The sequence below is a fragment of the Emydura macquarii genome, unplaced genomic scaffold (assembly GCF_026122565.2).
Source record: "Emydura macquarii macquarii isolate MOO-44397 ecotype Brisbane River unplaced genomic scaffold, CSIRO-AGI_Emac_v2 contig_1790, whole genome shotgun sequence".
Classification (NCBI taxonomy): domain Eukaryota; kingdom Metazoa; phylum Chordata; order Testudines; family Chelidae; genus Emydura; species Emydura macquarii.
The window spans coordinates 18233200-18251674 of NW_027131927.1; the positions used below are offsets into that span (position 1 = coordinate 18233200).

Sequence of the window (18475 nt, forward strand, 5' to 3'; positions counted from 1 at the left end):
ACTGTTGGAGTATACACACGTAATCATGGCATGTGTCTGTTAGTATCTCGTACACTTATACACATATATAAATATACATCAGGCATGCAACTAAACATTGACCACGTATCAAATTATTTTGGAAGATTGTTTGTATTAAATTGCAGCTTCCTCAGCAAATTTCACCAATTCAGAAAGTTGTAGCTGAACGGAGGTGTGATTTTGCTGACACTGATGGGGGCAGAAGGGGAAACACTATCAGATATCCATCTGACAAGGGGCTGCCACGCTTGCTCACTCAGCATTGTTTCTCTCTGAAGCACAAAGAAGCAAATATGGGTTCCCTCATCAAGAGGATTTCTTCCTATCTGCCTCGACTGCTAAGTTCAAGACTGGAACAAAGGGTTAAGTGGGTGGATGTTTTCAGAGCAAGAAGATAAAGATATCGACTCTCACATGCTTCTTGGAGAGTTAAACTACTACTACTACTACAACTGTAGAGTGTTAACTGAATGTTTCAAAGAAAATTAGGGTTCAGGTCACCAGAGATACAAGAGGAAAAAAAAGGGGGTTTCCTCATGAGCCTTGTCCCCATTACCATGTCATTAAAATAAAACAAACACCCATCATCAGAAGCATTCGCCATTAACTAAATCATTCAAGAGGCAGCACATTTGAAAACTGACAGGTACTCTGAAGGATACTGTACTCTAAAGTAACAGAGTCCGGTCCTATATTTAAAATAGGAGGCAAGTTTTAGGACTACCTGGTTGCACTGTCTTTACACAATGTTTTATTACAGAGGTTTCCTTTTCCAGCTTTGAGATTGGATTGCAAGCACCAAAAGTGCAACACACGGACCAACCAGGTGACCTTCCACCGTGGCTGGCTTTCAGTGGCTGTACGCTGGCACAGGGCTCTGCATAAGTGGATTGCTGAGATGTGCCATTTCCAATATAAGTGGGACGTCAGCTACAAGAAGCACCCTGAAGCTATCTCACTCTGTCACAGCACATTCTAATATTCAGCACATTTGCTTCCCTAGCTAACTGTCTAGTAGGATTTATAATAGGATTGTTCTTCCCATTCGTAACATCTTCACGTGCCCTAACAATTTGTTTTGTTCTAAGGAAACTTAGTGCTTGAGGAAAAATACTGAAAAGGAACCAGCTTATTATTCCTCTACACTGGCACATGCAAGGGAACAGGTATTAATTCCCGGGTCCAATGTCCGATTCTCCTGCATGGGAGTACTATTGAGACACTTTGTCCAGCTCCAGTGTGGAGAGTGTGCCTGATGTCTCTCTCTCTTGTTCTGTGGCTGAGTTAGAAGAGACGCTAATCAGCTCTGAAGGGAACACCATCCAGTCCTACTCAGTTGCAAGAAGGACATTAGCATGTGGGGCTTTAAGGGAGGAGGCTATCCAGTGCTGTGGACCACATCCCACAGAAGAGCATCGGAAAATATGACCTGCTGGGTTATTTTCACCAGCTTTCTGTTCTGAACTGGGCTTTTTTAGGTCTTCATACCTTAAATTAGCTAATCACTTTCCCTTATGCACTTCTCCAGCCTTTCCCCAAGCCTGACAATACAATGCAAAATCCACAAATAATGAAAAGAGTTGTTCTTGTTAATGAAACTGAAGTAGCAATTGGCGTTCTTTTCCTGACAGGAGGCCTCAAGAGTCTTGACAGGTAGTATTGTATTACCGCTTGGGGCTGCTCATCACTTTTAAAAGCATCATTTACTATGAAGGGAAGCTGAACAATTAGGACCTAATTTTCAGTCCCACTGAAAGAGCAGAACTCAGTTGCTGAAGTACCATAGTGGCTGCACATAGGCACGGTAACAAAATCATAGAACACTAAAAGGAGGCACCAGCAACGCAGCATAGTCCAGCACATAGGCCAACTCGCTAAAAAGCAGGAGACCCAGGTTCTATTCCCGGCTCTGCTATTGATCTGCTGGGTAACGCTGGGCAAGTCACTTCAACTTTTTGTCTTCTCCCTCCATGCACCCTTTGTCTCATCTATTTAGATTGTAAACTCCTTAAGGTAGGGATTGTCTCTTACTATGTGTTTGTACAGCACCTAGCACAACAGACTCAATTTCACTTAGGGTGTCCAGGTGGTACTGTCAAACAAACAAACAAAACAATAATAATACAGAAAACCCAGCCAGCAGCTCTGCATTCTTAGGTAAAATTTCTTGTTTTAAACCCCGTTATTTTTCATTCAGGAAAACAAAACAAAAGTTTGACACCACCAAGTTCTATTTCTTTCCTCCTCCTCTTTCAAAAGTTTGTGTCCCATGTGAGCTCTCATGTGCCCAATGTTAGCTACAGTAAATAAAAAACAAACAAACAAACAAAAAAAACACCCTCCTGAGTTTGTAATGGGAGAACTAGTACAATGGTCCGTGTTAACATTTTTATGACTATGACCCTGATCAGATCTGCCTGGGAAGTAGGGATGTAAAAATTAGTTTAATTAAAAATCTGTTTAAACGTTCTAAAAATAGAAACGCTGGGGAAGGGGGGTTGCCACAGCTGGGCAGCTCTTGCTGGCGGGGAAGCACAGAGCCCAGCATGAGGTAGTCACAGCTGGGCTCGGCTCCCTGCAAGTGGCGGGGAGCCCAGTGAGGGGGAAGAGGGGCTGGGCTCCACACTTCCCCTGCCCAGCTGCTCTTGCTGACGGGGACCCAGTGCAGCTGCTGCTCCCCTTCCCCCACCCCAGTTTAAACGGTAATCAGCTATTTAAAGTGTTTAGAACAGCTGATTACCAATTAAATGGTTAACCTTTGGGAAGGTCCCTCCATCCACAAGGAGTCCACTGGCCTCGACCTACACAATTGCCAGGGTGGGGCCTGCTGTTTGTCAATAATTAACAGCATTGCAGCATTAGCATAAGGAACAGCATTATACTACTGATTAGGCATAAAGTAATATTGTGAGTATATGGTGTCCACCCGGTTTGTATGGCACCATAATTGCATGACACTAAGAGACATAAAAGACAACCTTCCTGCTCTAAAGCTTGTAAGATCTAAGGTGGAGAATAAATATACAAGGGCAGGGAAGAGGGATGCAACATAAAATGATGCAGCTTGCTCAAGTCTGCACACATCTCGTAGGTTCCACTGTGTTTCAGATTTTGGGGGCATACAGACTTAGAACATATTTTGTAAAATAGTGCAGACAAAGGAGTACAGGTGCACAGCTAGTGGCTGAATGGTTGCCAAAAGAAGTGAGTGTATCTCTGTGTGGGCAAACCACATATCGTGGGTGCACAAATACTTAAAATATAATTCAGTTGAGAACCGATGATCCACTGGATCACAGTTATGGGTGAGAATGTGAGATGGGAAAACTCATTTTCTTCTGTGCCACCTTTTTCCATGCAATGCCCCAGTCACAAACAACAGGTTACACGTCACACATTCCCAAAGCAAGACTGGAAAAGACAACGTAGGAGTAACTAGCCAATATTTCCCCAGTATGGGGTTTTGGTTTGATTATTTGAAATTTTAAAAAACCAACCAAAAAAACCCAACAAAAAACCCAGAGCAATAACTCTCTCTCTGGTTCTTTGTAATGGGACTAGAGCGTTGCTTAGAAACTGTCCCTCTATTTTTAAATCCACTTTTTGGAGTAAAAGTGCCAGTAATGCAGAGGTGCCAATCTATTTCAAACGCATAACTAACAACACACAGAGGTTTTCAATGCCTGCTTTCCTGTAAGCCTCACTTACCTTCTCAGCAGAGGAACTGGTCAGCCAATCAACTGACGCTGCTGTCGTCTCATTAAATACTGAACTATTATCTGAAAGAGAAGACAGAAAATAAAGTGTTGTGAATGTGGTGTTTAAACAGCTAAGAATGGGAACAAATGTAAGATGTTAAAACCTATCACCATACCTTACTAAGGCTTTGTCTACACTAGCACTTATGCCAGCAAAACTTTTGTTGCTCTGGGGTGTGAAAAAGCACATCCCTGAGCGACATAAATTTTGCCAGCATAAACACTTGTGTGGACAGCGCTATGTCGGCGGGAGACATAGCTACCACTGCTCGTTTAGGTGATTTTATTATGTCAGCAGGAAAACTCTCTCCTGTCAACATAACACGGCTACACAAGTGCTCTTACAGTGGAACAGCTGTACCAATACTGTTGTGCCACTGTAAGTTTGAAGTGTAGACTAGCCCTAAAGGAGTATCAAATAACATTTGCTATCTTAGCTCAAGTGAAAACAGCCCAAAGGAATGTTTACAAATGACCTAAGGGCTTGCCTTCCTGCAACGGTTACCTTGAGTTAGTACACTCGAATTACTCCATTGGAGCTGCCTAGCTCAAGTGAAAGCAATGACACCAGAAGCAAAATGACACTGGAGCTACACAGAATGATTTCATTAGCTTCAGAGTGGATTAGCAGCTGATGAGTTATTGTAACTTGAGCTGCTGCATACCTACAGCATGAGAAGTTTGAGCATCAGCAACACTCCAACTTCAACACCTCCCTCGCTCCCTGATGGCCAGCATAGCTCAAGCTTAAAGCGCTACTGAATCTGAGACAAGCATCAGGTTAGGGGTAAACTTCAAGTGATAGTTTGCACTAACATTGCAATGGAGACAAGTCCTAAAAAACAGCATTGTACAAAAACTCAGTAACAATTTATAATTAAACCTGTGCGATTCCTTTTGACATTCATGGTAAAAAAAATGTAATCACAATGGATTACTTTGCTATTCATATGACAAGACTGTAGGAATTTCACTGGTATTTCACTGGAAACTCAGAATTCATGAATGCCCACTTATTCCAAATTTAAGTCTTTTGGCTACATGACATGATACAAATTTTAAAGTCTAAAAAATAAATAAATAAAGGAGCAGTTGATAATACTAGCCAGGAGCTCGGCAAAGAAACAGGAACATACTCACAACTTCCACCGTGTCACAGTCAGAGGGTAGGGTATGATCTTTACCACTGTGGCATTACAAGTCAGTTAGGTTTTTAAGGTTCATTTAGACAGGGGGCTGGTTTTGAAGGTGATACTTTCCAAGCATGTTTCTGGATTTTTCAAAACCCAAATAAATACATTTATCAGAAATAATATTTCAGTTACATTAAAATAATGTATAGTGTAAATCTTACTGCATTAGAGAAACTGAACAGGTATGCTTTTGTTTTATAGCACTATGATAGCAAGATGGATTGCTTAACTAATGGGATATATTTAAATTTAGAAAAGATTTCCAGTCCCATGACAAATGGGCAATCCTCCTTCTCCTTGCGAAGATGTCATGTATTCCTGCCCTAAAACTTTACTCCAAATTTTGCACCTGGATTTCCATCAGGACCATATTTCATCCCTATTGATACAGGTCTGGTATGGAAACACGTTTGTAACTCAAATTCAAACCTGACTATTTGATAGTGGGGAGAAAATGCAATCATGAAAAATATACCAATCCAAGAAATGTGAGGATTTGGGTCTGAATACATCAAACATTCCCCTCCTTCAAAAACAGCACTACAGAGTATGCAGTAAATGCCTCTTTTGGCATTGTTTTGGGCACTGCAGTTCCTTTTCCAGCCTCTCCAATCATGTCAGGTCTGCACATAGGATTTTGACATATCAGATAAAAAAGGGTTTTTGTGCAGAAGAGTTTCTTCCCTCTGAGCAGAAACACACAAGGAGGTAGAGTCCAACAACTACCATTGCACTGCCACATCCTAAAATGAGGGCCAGCACTGAAGGACTGCACTGAACTGAAACCACAAAGTTGTTATCTTGTAAGCCTGAAACTCTGCTACACCACTCAGCGACTTCTCTCTTTTTCATAGCACACACTCTTTATGTATACTCGTGCTTCATTCCTTTAGACTTATATACCTGCCTGTTTGATGTGCTCATCACTGTGGTATTTGGAAGCCTTACAAAAATTTACAAAGCCAGCAACATCTAAAAGCAATCTGTTGCATTTCTTTCCTGAATACCTAGCAAGAGGATTATCTTTGTTCTGTTTCCTCCAGTGATTCTCCTCCAACCCCTCTTCTTTCTGCCCCATTTCCTTCCATGAGGTGCTAGTTATGGGGAAAAGCTACAGTCGAGAGATGGGTCTTACAATGAGCCCAAAAGGGGGTAAAATTAAAGGCTATTCTAATCTCTTGTAGCAGCTGTGGGCCAACCACAGAGAAAAGCCTATTCCCTGCTCTCCCCGTTCTCACTTTCCATGTTTATAGTTTGCTTGTTTCTGATAATTGCAGTTGTTGTGGTACCAGTAAGACCTCTTTGTTAAGGGAGAGATGATCCTGGAGATAACTTGGACCCAACATACTGGGCAGTTTGAGAAGCCAAACCAGGAGATTTAATTAAATCCAGATTCAGTGTGCAGTCTGGAGCATTTGAGTGGGGGCACTCATGTCTCCTTGTATTGCTAAGCAGGCAGGCAGACACAATCTGAACTAGCTGAAGCCTCTTCAGAGCAGCCCCGTTCATTCCCAGATTCAGGGCACTGTAGTAATCGACCAAGGAGGTCATGAGTAGCATAGGTCAGTTGTGTTCAGGGCCATGTCTGTCAAGATGGAGTGCAGCTTCAGGGCTAGCCATAGATAGGAGACTTTTTTGGCCAGCAGCAGAGCTCAGAAGAGCAGTAAGGGAAACACAGGAGCATCACTGCCAGCCTGGATTCCTTTCCTCCAGGAAGTGAATGGATTGTTTTAAACAACACCTCCCAGCCCCCACTCCCAAATCCCAAACTGGTGCACATTTTCTGTATAATATCCAGACTGTTCAAGTGTGAGGATCAAGCTCTTAAAGAGCAATTCTCATGTATGAGGACATGCAATGACACCAGGGGTACCAAAAACCCGGCTAACGATGTCAACAGTTTAATTTTGTTTTAATGTGCTTCTTCTTCCTCCATCCCCTAGAACAAGGCCAAGCATGCTTGCAGTGAGAGACATTTCTGTATCCTCCACTGTGAAGGCAGATACGGTACACCAATGTTTTAATGTCAGCATATGGAGGAAAATTTCCACAGAAGAGATGTCACTTGCAGTGTAATGCAGCCTGCTTACCTAAAACTAGTCCTTGTTTGGCTTCTAGCACCCCCGACAGCTACAGCCTGCCCCACGTGTGAACAGGCTCTATACCACTTGAACAGGTGGGCATGAGAGCACAGGCAGCCATGAGCCAATGCCTGAGCATCAGCTATGTGTGCTCAAGGCAGAACTCTAGGATGAGAGCATCTAAACATCAGTCATCCCATCAATCGACTCACAGGGGCATATCTGGACGCATAATTACTAATCAAGCTCAGAGTTACATTAGTTTAAAAGGTGGGGACAATCTTCTGTGGCCCTACGTATATGTAGAAGAGTACCACAATGGTGAAGGAGAAAAACCAATGACATTGAAACTCCCTGTTAGTGCTGCCAAAAGGTGCGAGACACAATTCCATGGAAAACTTGTTCCATGGCCTTCTGAGGCTGCCGTGTGCAGAGCAGGATGTAATAACTTACAGTGCAAACAGAGCACTGCTTCAACTGCTCTGAAGCCAAATCTTAATTGCAACAAGAACAAAAACAACTGCAAAATAAATCACAGCATGAGCAAAGACCTCTCTCTCACCCTCAGCTGAGCTGACTAGTTGGAGATTCAATAAAACCTTACCTGAACCTACTTTACAAAAACAAACTTCACACCACCAGTCACTGGCAGTTTATCACCCTCTTGCATTTTCACTCCCAATAAGATTCAGTATTTTGTACAGGTATAGGAAAGAACACTGAGAAGAGCTCACCTATTATTACTAAGTTACACAAAATCCCCTCAAATTAGAGATGTCTTTTAGCTAGTCTGCCATTTGTCTTTTCATTCCATCTTCTAGTGCTTAAGGTAAAGTTAGCAAAACTGTGAGATGCTGGGGTTTTTTGGCTGAAAATAAGAAAGCATTATAATGGGTGTCCTACTCCAGCTTACGATACTTTCTGCCATGAGGCTTTACAGCCCTGAGATGTGTTATGAAGATACTGATAGTATCACCAGGGATTGCAAGTTACTTTGGGCCAGAGTGCGATCCCCTTACTCATCTTGAGTTGCACCTTCTCCCTCAGACTGAATTTGGCGGGACTTCCTGCAGAGTAAGGTTTGGTCTACACAGAAATCTTACGTCAGCATAGCTATAGTAGAACCACAGAGTTACCAACACACACCAGAGTTACGAACTGACTGGTCAACCACACATCTCATTTAAAGCCAAAGTACACAATCAGCCAGCAGCAGAGACAAAAACAAGAGAAGCAAATACAGTACAGTACTCTGTTAAACATAGACTACTAAAAAAAATAAAGGGAAAGCAGCATTTTTCTTCTGCACGGTAAAGTTTAAAGTCAATGTTCAGTTGCAATCTTTTGAAATAACAACCATAACGTTTTGTTCAGAGTTACAAACATTTCACAGTTACGAACAACCTCCATTCCTGGGGTGCTTGTAATTCTGAGCTTTTACTGCACATTGCTCAGAGGTGTGAAAAATCCACTTACATAACTCTTGGTTTAGACTCCTGATAAGTAAGAGAAGCACAATCTGCTGCTTTGGGGCACGATTCACCATTGCCCTGCACCTTTGTATAGTCATTGATGCAGTGCAGAGTGGGTGTAAAATGCTACAAGATCAGAGTGGTCGCATTTTACACCTATTTGGCACAGGTATAAGTGACCACACATGGTGCAGGACAATGAAGAATCAGGCCTTTTACGTTTAATGAGCCTAGTGATGCAGAGAGTTTTCATAGTAAAGAAACAAAACAGATAAAGATCTAGAGATGGGTTTAAAAACCATTGAGTGTCCTGACCCTTCCTGTTCTGCACGTCTCCTCTCAGACAACAGCCCCACTGTGGGTTTTCAGCTGCACTTTACCCATGACTGCATTCCTTTTCACTTTCACTTACTATTAAAGATACAGGGAGGTTTACGATGACCCAGGTTCATTTTTGCAACAGAAAAAGGAACAGCGAAAGGGGTGCAAAGCTTAGGGAAAGCACAACTGAAAGCTGAGACTGCATCAAGCGTTCCTCAGAACAGGCTGTTCCTCTGTGACCATGCCAACTTTTGCCTTTTTAACCTACCCTTTCTATGTTACATAAAGACTAAATGAGAGGATTAAACATCTTCCCGTGGAGTCACTTGTTACAAATTTAAAATGAAAGACACTGGTTAAAGACAGTCTGATTATAGAGTTGGGTTAGCAGGTTTTAGTAAGGCTATCTAAAGGAAAATGCTGTAAGTAGTGGTTACAAGAGGAGACCATGAGCCAGAACTTGGCATGCTCCCTCCTTTCTTAATGACTAGCTAAGTAGTCTTGCTCAAAGGCCTTAGGGGCAGATCCTGCCGCTTTAATTCTCATTAAATAGCACCTTATGGGTAGTCACACTGAAATTAATGGGATCATTCACAAAGTAAGACACCATAAGACTGGCAGAAACTGGCTTTGAATCTCTCAGTAGTCCACCGCTCCATTGGTAAAATGCCTATCAATAATACCAACTGAAGTCTAGGAAGGTAAGCAATAAAATGTTCATTGAGTGCTTTGTACAAGCAAAGTATTACTGAATTCTATTTTCACGAAATTAAAGTTTTCAATCTCAAACGTATTTCTTCCATTTCCAAAAGGCTCCTCTTTTCAAATTACAGCAGGTCAGTTTTCAATACCCTTAACTCTCACTAAATAGCACCTTCCTCCATCCCCATATAGCCCTACTGACTTCACTGCTACTACTTGCGGTGCAAAGTGTTATTTGTTTATAGGTATCAGGATCTGTCTCTGTGAGACTACAGACAGTGTTGTCATACATATTAAGAGACTCGGAAAGCTTAGAGTTTGTTGGTGAATGTTGATAAATGTCAATTTCACCATACATGCAAAGGCTACGTCTACACTACACACCACAGCCTTTCCCCACTGCTAAAGTATTTCCTGTGCTGGAAAGGTCTCTATAGCAGCGGGGAACTACCAGAGCCTTTCCATGCTAAGGGAGTCTTTTCCTGCAATGAGGAAACGCTCCATCCAGCAGCAGGAAGACAGCAGGACACTATACTGCTAAAAAATAACAGTACAGATGGAGAGGCATGCTGTGAGCAAGTAGAGAGCTGTGCAGGGTATGTATTCAAGTATATACTCACACCCTTCAGGCATGTCGTTACTCCCCTGTGCTGTGTTGCATAGTCTGCGTTGCTGTATTTACCTGTATTAGGGGCACTACACCCATATACGTATGCTACCCGCCATTGAAAGAAGCGTTCAGTGCAGCAGACATACCCACAAACCAGCAAAAAAAATATTTCCATCAATAATAATCGAAATTTGCAGATAATAAGAAAAATACCGCTTGAGAACTTATTAGAATTTGATTTAAGGATATTTACTTTGTATATTTTAACATGTGATGTTGACAATTCGTGTTTTAATGGTTATAAAGCTTTAACTTTTTGAATCTCACCATCTATTGTCATTAAATAATTGTCTAACCCCTCCATAATTTCCCACAACTGTGAAAATTTAAAATCAATAACATTTGAAAAAAATACTTAAATACTGCTATTAGTCAAAATTATAAAAGAAATTAAAGTTGAATTCTTCCTAGCCTACATATTAACTGTTGTCAGGTAGAAAAGCCAGTTGACTCAGAGTCCCTGAGAAGCACCAAGATGAAACACACGATCTACTGTTTGTCATTGAAAACAACAAGAGTCCTGTAGCACTTTAAAGACTAACAAATTTCTGCAGGCATAAGCTTTCGTGGGCTGCAATGTCATTGCTTACATATTATAAGGTGCCCTATTTACAGGAATACTATCCTGTGGATTTCAGGGAAAATGACAGTGTCCTATCAGATTCTGCCTTTGCACAGCATCTTTACCTCTTGATTCTGAGACAAACATCTCCAGCAATGCTCTATGGTTTTATGTCTTTCACAGGTGATCCAGAACAGCAGTATAAAACAGTTTGAACTATTCAAGCTAGTGTGTTCAAACAATTAATAGAATTAAGTAAAAATGAAATTCAGTACAATACTGTATCACACAGCATATAGCATGCAGATCTACAGATATTGTGCTTAAAAAAAAGCAGTTGCTTTTGTAGAAAACCATTTATGCTCTAAATAGCACAATGGGTTTGAATGCATAGAACCTCATCAAGTCACATGCAGTTCTCTCAATATGACATACTGGGGACAAATGAGCACTTTTACTATGAACAAACTCAGAGAAACTGGAGTGACACAGTCTGTGACTTTTCCTTTAATCATTCATTAGCTGTTAAGCACACCCACCCTGGAAAAGTCAACAATGAGACAGAGTATAAGCAGACTGCAGGAGGCTGCACACCTTGAAAATATACTATTTCCTACCTTGTGCTTCCCTGCCCACCTCCCATGACTTTGCTGCTGAACTGACTGTTGTGCTGCCAGGGAAAGGTAACCACAATGAGCTGCTCAGTTGGAAAATTCTTTATTTAAATGGAAATGTATTGCAATTTTTTTAAACAGACTCAGAAGAACAGAGTGTGCTCCCTTTGCCATGTGTGTGAGAGAGAGAGACATCGATTTAAGACTTTTGAAAGGTGCCAATTGGCCAGCATCAAGACTGAAATACTAAAGGAGCTACTTAATAGGTGTGATATGGCCATTGGAAAACTCCCTGCTAACCTGCCTCAAACCCAACCCAAAGGCCCAGCTAGCGAGATAAGAGAGTAGCATAGCTGGCATGCCCACTTAACCCTGGCCCTTCAGCTGAGGCTGACTATTCAATGCCAATTGTAATGGGCATTTTGTAATGTGACACTGTTTTCCAGGAACAAGATTTGCAAATTACTTTCCCAGCTTGCCCTGAGCCTTGTGTAAACCCAGAGCAGATTATTTTCTTCCTCCTTCTGGACAATTGGTTTCTTCTTTCCATTGTTCACCACAACTGTATATGGGAAATTTCTCCAGTCCTTCCTCCGCATGCTGTTAGCCTTTGAATTACAGGCTTTGTTCCTCTCACAGCACTCCAGCAAAAAGCCTGTGACAGAGTGGTGGCCCTTCAGGTATTACAGATTTACCAGCAAGCGTACACACGAGTGGGCAGCACTGCTTGGGTGGCTCCATTCCTTCCGGGCTGTGAGATCCCAGAAAATTGTATTATAAGCTGCTAGAGCATTCTGATGGGGGTTACCACAGGGGCCACCTTGTCACCCTTTCCGTTCAAGGTGCATATGGGGCTACTAGGGGAGTGGAGCAAGGAACAACGGGAGCAATGTTTTGGTGACACCCAGTTTTGTGGCTCCATCTCAAATGATCCAGCAGGGGTGTTGAAGTGTGTGGAGGAATATGGATGAGAGCTAGCAGACTGAGGCTCAAGATAAGATTTGAAGCAACACTGGCAGGTTTGGAGAATCAACGAGAAACTACAGCAAGGGCTACATCAGCCTTGTCTGTGAAGAGGCAGTGCCTGATTCTTGTACCAGAGTTCATAATTTGCCAGTCTGATTGAACTAATGGCTGCATGTGGACAACCACGTTACAGCTGGGGTCAGGAACAGCTGTCTCCATTTATGCCTGGGCAGAAGGGTAAGGCCTTATCTTTCAGATGCAGATCTGGGTAATGTCATCCAGGCCTTTAGATGTACTGATGGGCAAATCAAGAGGAGTGTGAGAGAGTATCCTCCATGAAATTCCATGACTGTCCCCTGAATAAGGAACGTGCTAATGTTAGATATGGAGGAAGCAGGGGATTGTCCATGAGATTCTTGTCCTGTAACTTTGCTTCCTGGTACCAAATGTCACAATCTCCCCGTGTGCAGTTGCTAAGTCATCATTACATATCATCCTGGTGCCGAAAAACAAATAATCTGCCAGTTTAAATATTATTTACTCAGGGACTACATTATTTTGCTAGGAAAGCATGTTGGGATGAAAGATCTGGTTTTTATTGTTATAAGAATACAAACAATTGGATTCCTTCCAAATAACATCTTAGGTTTCTCCCAAGAAGCATTAAGGTTATAGCATGGGATTTTCAGAAGTGCCTAAGGGAGTTAGAGGCCCAACTCAATGGGCCTCAATGGAGGTTATATTCCTCTCATTCAGAAGCTTTTGAAAATTCCACCTATAGATCGTTCTGCCTGGTATAACATGCAGAATAATCCACTAGCTATGGGCTAGATCTGGCTAGCTTGTATGTGCTCATGGAGACACAAGACAGCTTCCAAGGCAATAAAAAAGGGAGCATGGAGCCTGGGGGCAGGCAGGTAGAGACAGGGCTCCATTCCCCCTACACAATAGGTGGCAAGAGCAGCAGGGAAATATGCAGCATCTCTTAAAGAAGTGCAGAAGCTTGTGTGTTCCCCTCAGCACGGAGGAGTTCTGAGGGGCAGAACGCCTCCAGTACTCTTCCCACGGCAGTGCTTTGCCCAAAAGATGCAGTGTAGCCCTAAGGAAATAATACACATAGGGGAGTTAGGAAACCAAGCACACAAGGGCAGGTATTTGACAGAATTTTTACAGACATCTTAGCGCATCAAGATTTTATATCTAATTATTTGTGTGAATTCAGTGCTCGTAACAATATGGAACATGGTAGCATGGGCTTAAGCCAGGCATAGGGCCTGATTCACTGCTATGAAGCAAATCAGGCCCATAGCCTCAACTCCTGCACACCTGCCCTTTCCCAAAATGTGAGACTGCCAAACTACGCAGTGAGTTTAGGGTGTGTACCAATGTCTAAGGGCTGGGATAAGACTACATGAACATAGCCATTTGTGAATAAACAAAGCCTGAGTTCCACCAATTTGGTGTGGAATCTCTCTAGGGCCTGATGTGAGCAACAGCATACTACAGTTGTCCCCAAAGACCATTTATTCATTGATTCTGCCTTTTCCCCTAAAACATATGGTTACAATGTAAAATAGGTGAAATGGCAATTCTAAAAACAGGATTTCATGAACATGATTGAATGATGAAATAAACACTACAAACCCTCCCCTGCTACAAAGGTTATGATTAGTGTCACATTTCCAGGTACAAATCGCTGGTTTTACATGAGCATGAGGGTTTCCCACAAACATACAATCTCGCATACAGATTCGGTTGCGCTGTTTCGTTTTCCCCACTCTGTCTGGATCGGTTTAACTTAAAATCTAAGTAATTTAACTGGACATCTTAAAATGCTACCTATTTAGAGTCGGATTTTCAAAAGCACTCAGTGTTGGCCTACCTCAACTCTTCTCCCTAAATAATTAATAAATAATAAAACTCCTGCTGACTTTCATGGGAGCAGAGCTAGGCCAATACTCAGCACTTTTGAGAATCTCCTGCTTAATGGAGCTATATTTAATGAATAACTTAAATACATAACTTCAGTGGATCCAGTTACAGTCAGCCTGTAGCAGATACAGAGATAGCACTGACCTGATTATTTTCCTGTCTGGCAGGTACAACGTAGTAACACTAGGTTGACTTTGTCTGCCTGCCAAACTTCTTACTCAGTCGTCATTGTTTAAAATGTCTCAGGAATAACTAACGCACACATAATGAAGAAAGCTGGCACATACCATACAGCATCCTGTTTGTACTTGTGGTTTTAAGCTGGTTGCTTCCACCTGCATTTCCAAGCTTTAATCTGTCTCTATTGAAACTTAATTTGCACTATGCACATTCTATAATACAACTATTATGTAAAAATATTGTATTACACACACACCCCTCATATTTGTATCTCTCTCTTGCGTAGCCAATCCCCGGCACTTCGGAAGAAAGGTGCAGTGTACACAGCGACTGTGTCCCCAGCCTATTGACGTAATGATCACTTTCTGTCCTTTTCCCAGGCTCTTAGAGAACTGTCATTCAAAACTAATGACGAGATATGTGAGGGAATGAGAACATAGGAGACCATCTCCTCCTTGGTAACGATGTGTATGAAGGCCCCCAGATGCCAGGCCTAGAGAATTTTAAATCAGCACTTAAGGTGTAATACACAAGACCTATGTGCCACATAAAGCCTTAACAGAGGGCTTAACTGGGACTTACAAAGGTGCTCAGCCCCCCGTGTTGCCTTCTGCATAGATGTCACAGTGATAGCATGACAAAAAGAGGGAGAACAAGTGAGAGCATATATTTGTAAATCACTGACCTAATAAGGTATTCTCTTACCTGGATTTGGTGGCATGCAGACACAGGAGTAAAGTGTGATATAGTCCACTTTAAAATGGGAATTGATTGGGTAATAATCTGCTAACTTGATCATCTTCTTGAAAGCATCATAAATGAAAATGAAGCTGATCAGGGAGGAAAACCCCTCTTCTGTGAAGCGGGTGAAGTATTTGACCAGGAAGCTTGCATCAGTAGCAACCAGAACGAGACACTGGAAGGCTGACCACAGGCCAATCCAGAGACGGAACTCTAAGTAATCAAAGCTATGGTCTCTGCAAAACAAGGATTTAAAAATAGGTGACAATGAAGAAAAAAATACCACAGGCTGGATAATTCCATAAAGGGTTAGAGAACTTTCCATCATGAAACTGCAAAATGTATGACCTCTAAGAACTGTGTGTATTAGGGTATATTAAAGGCAATAATTCCTGTAACATTCAAAACAGTAAGCTCTATCTTTTTTTAGCCAATGATAATGATAGGGTTTAGTTTAACAGCTGAGTTAGAACTGAACACCTAGGGATGATCAATTTTACTTCAAGCTCCATTGCTGTATATTACAGGTGAACTTAAGTGCTTTTTAGAATGAACAACACCGTTTAACACTACAGAAGACCAATGAGATTATATAAACATAGACTTAAAAAGCCGAATCTTCAACTGGTGTATATCAGTGTAGCTCCGTTGACTTCAGTGGAGCTACATAAGTTTATACACTGACCATCATGGCAAAAGATTACAACATAGCTTAGAAAAACAACTGAAAATTTACTTCCCTGACAAATATCAAGGGCAGGATTCTGAGTTTCCCACGTATCAGCAAAGGGAATGCAGGACCTGACCTCCATTAAAAAAATAAGTAGTATGACAAAAGAAGAAATACAGATGCCTGAACTCAGGGTTCTGCAGTCAAGGCGTGCAAATTGTGGGGAACAAAAGAGTTATTTGTTATGACTCTCATATACACCTCAGTTTACCTGTTTAATATTATCCTGCCTAATTGCATGGAATTAATCAAAAGAGGCTGTTAGAAGGAAGCAAACAGGAAACGAAACAACAACAAAGATAAGTTCCTGTCAAAATCCTAAAGGAAACAAGGGGGCAACTATTAATTGGGGAATGTCCACCCAGTGGGCTCCAACCAGGCTAGAGGTTAATTTTTTCCAGGTCAGAGTCTAGGATCAAAGAGGCACTAAGCCATTAAAAACCCCAACTGAGAAAGGGAGGAGGTGAGTAGGCAGCAGCTGGAGATGAGTCTCTGACAAACAGATACAAAGAATGATACAGAGGCTGTCCAACTCTCTCAGGCCAGGAGCACAGGGGTCTGGATCGACAAATCTTGCACACACAAATCTTTACACAAATCTTGCAAGGAAAGACCTAGGTAAGACCCAGGCATAGGCCTTTTGTTGTTTTATCCCTTTGCTCTGCTTGCTATGTGCTTTTGGGTGAATAAAATAATGCTTTGCTTTGAAGAAACTGTTTGAGTCACTTTAACCAGCTGCTGGGTCACAGGTGCCAAACACAGCAACCCAATCTAAGAGCAGTAGGACCACGTGATTCCACCCACAGAGGGGTGAAGGCAGTGAAACCTTTCACCAGAGAAGTGCAATTGAAAGGGTCTCAAAAGGGGACCTAAAGCACAGCTTGCCCTGTGACCGTGACACAGGTAAAAATCTTTTAGTGTATTTAAAAAGAGCTCAACTCAAGGACTCCTTAGGCATGCAGGACTAACTTCACAAATAGCCCACAACCCTAACAAAACAGAGTGTGGCATGTAAAGGAAATTATGCATGTGGAAATCATTAGCTGGAAATGTGAGAGTGGGGATCGATAAGAAAAGATATTATACATAAAAGTGTCATGAAGCTATAGGATAGGAATGTCCTTTGTAAGCAGAATTTAACAGGGAAACAAAGGAAAAGATGGAACGTATATATAAAACTGCAGTGTAAGCAGAAATACTAGGAAGAAACAGGAGATGTGTACCATCTGGTTTTAATATCTAAGGGACACCTCCTCCTTTAGGTAAAGGGTATATATATGTAACTAAGAGAAGCAGGAGGGGCTTGCAATCCGTTGTTTGCAAGTCTTCAGCTGAATAAAGGATTCTTTTCCTATGAACTGTTTGTGTCTGTCTAGCTTGTCTCGGCTGAATAAAGACCCTGACTTAATTACTTGCATGTGGGTAAACAGGTTTTATTTGCTTAGACCTGTGGCCGTAATTCATGCATGTCCCTAACAATTTGGCGACTCCGCCGGGACTTCAGCTCAACTTATAACTATTCCTTGCTGTCTTGAGTCCAGATCCGAACAGCTCCCTTAAAGCCGGCAAGAGAGTGGTTTTTCTCTCTGGGAGCCTTCGGTCTGAACATCAGGGACGAGCACAGGAAACCTGAAAACGTCGATAAGGAGACAGGCGGACAGACCCGGACTGTTGGTAAGAAAACAATCTTTGTCTTTGTCTCTGTTTGTTGTCTGTCTCTGTGTTGTCTGGTAGGCTTTTTCTCTCTCTCTGAGATTCCAAAAAAAAAAAGGGCACCCTAGCACTGTCTCTGATGGTGGCCATATGTTGATCCCTTGAGATCATGAACATAAAATTCATGGGTGGCATCAGGTCCTTTCGTGCACGGAATCTCCTTACTCTTTCTATCTGGTTTGTCTAAGGACCATTTTATCAGGTCCCTCTCCCTGGTCTCTCTGAAATACTGGGCACACAGGCTGACCTATCTGCAGGCAGTCCAGCCGGTCCGAGGCAAGTCCTCTGTGGCCGGAAATGCTGTGTGGCGGAGTTTATGTTTTCCATTCCCGCAAAGAGACCGTAACTCTATCTTGCTCTGTAACTTTTGTTCTGAAACGGTAAATTCCTCAGAGGTGTCTGGATAATTCCTCAGAGGTGTAGACTCCTTTCTCTTATAAAGGAGGACTGGAAAAGGGGCGCCCGCCCTTGGGGTATTAATAATGGGTCAAGGTAGATCCATTCCAGGCAGTAGCCCCTTGGGAAGACTTTTGGGTAAATTGGGATAAATTAGAGAGTACTCATTATGTTGTTTTATTGTGGGCTGCAGACATTAGGTCTTCCCCACCTGTGTTTTTTTTGTGATCACCTAGTTTACTGTGGGCTGAGGACGTAAGTCCTCACCTCGACAGGTTTTACTCTGGACTGAAGGTACCAGCCTTCACCCCAGCATGTACTGTGGGTTGAGGACGCTCCCCCACAGGTACAGCAGGCTGAGGATGTTGGTTTTCCCCTGGCAGAGTTACTGCAAGGTTAAGGACTAAAATCCTCATTCCAGCA

At 42.2% G+C, this 18475-nt stretch overlaps 1 protein-coding gene across 3 annotated transcripts in view; it reads right to left on the reverse strand.

Annotated features, from left to right (window-relative positions):
- SLC4A4 (solute carrier family 4 member 4) overlaps positions 1 to 18475 on the reverse strand; it is a 260171-nt gene that overhangs the window by 38952 nt on the left and 202744 nt on the right. For all 3 annotated transcript variants that reach the window (XM_067557015.1, XM_067557014.1, XM_067557013.1), the window contains 2 exons: positions 15178 to 15449; positions 3730 to 3800 (listed from right to left, as the gene is read on the reverse strand). In XM_067557015.1, the coding sequence (XP_067413116.1) occupies positions 3730 to 3800; positions 15178 to 15449 (343 nt within the window). The remainder of the gene's footprint in view (positions 1 to 3729; positions 3801 to 15177; positions 15450 to 18475) is intronic.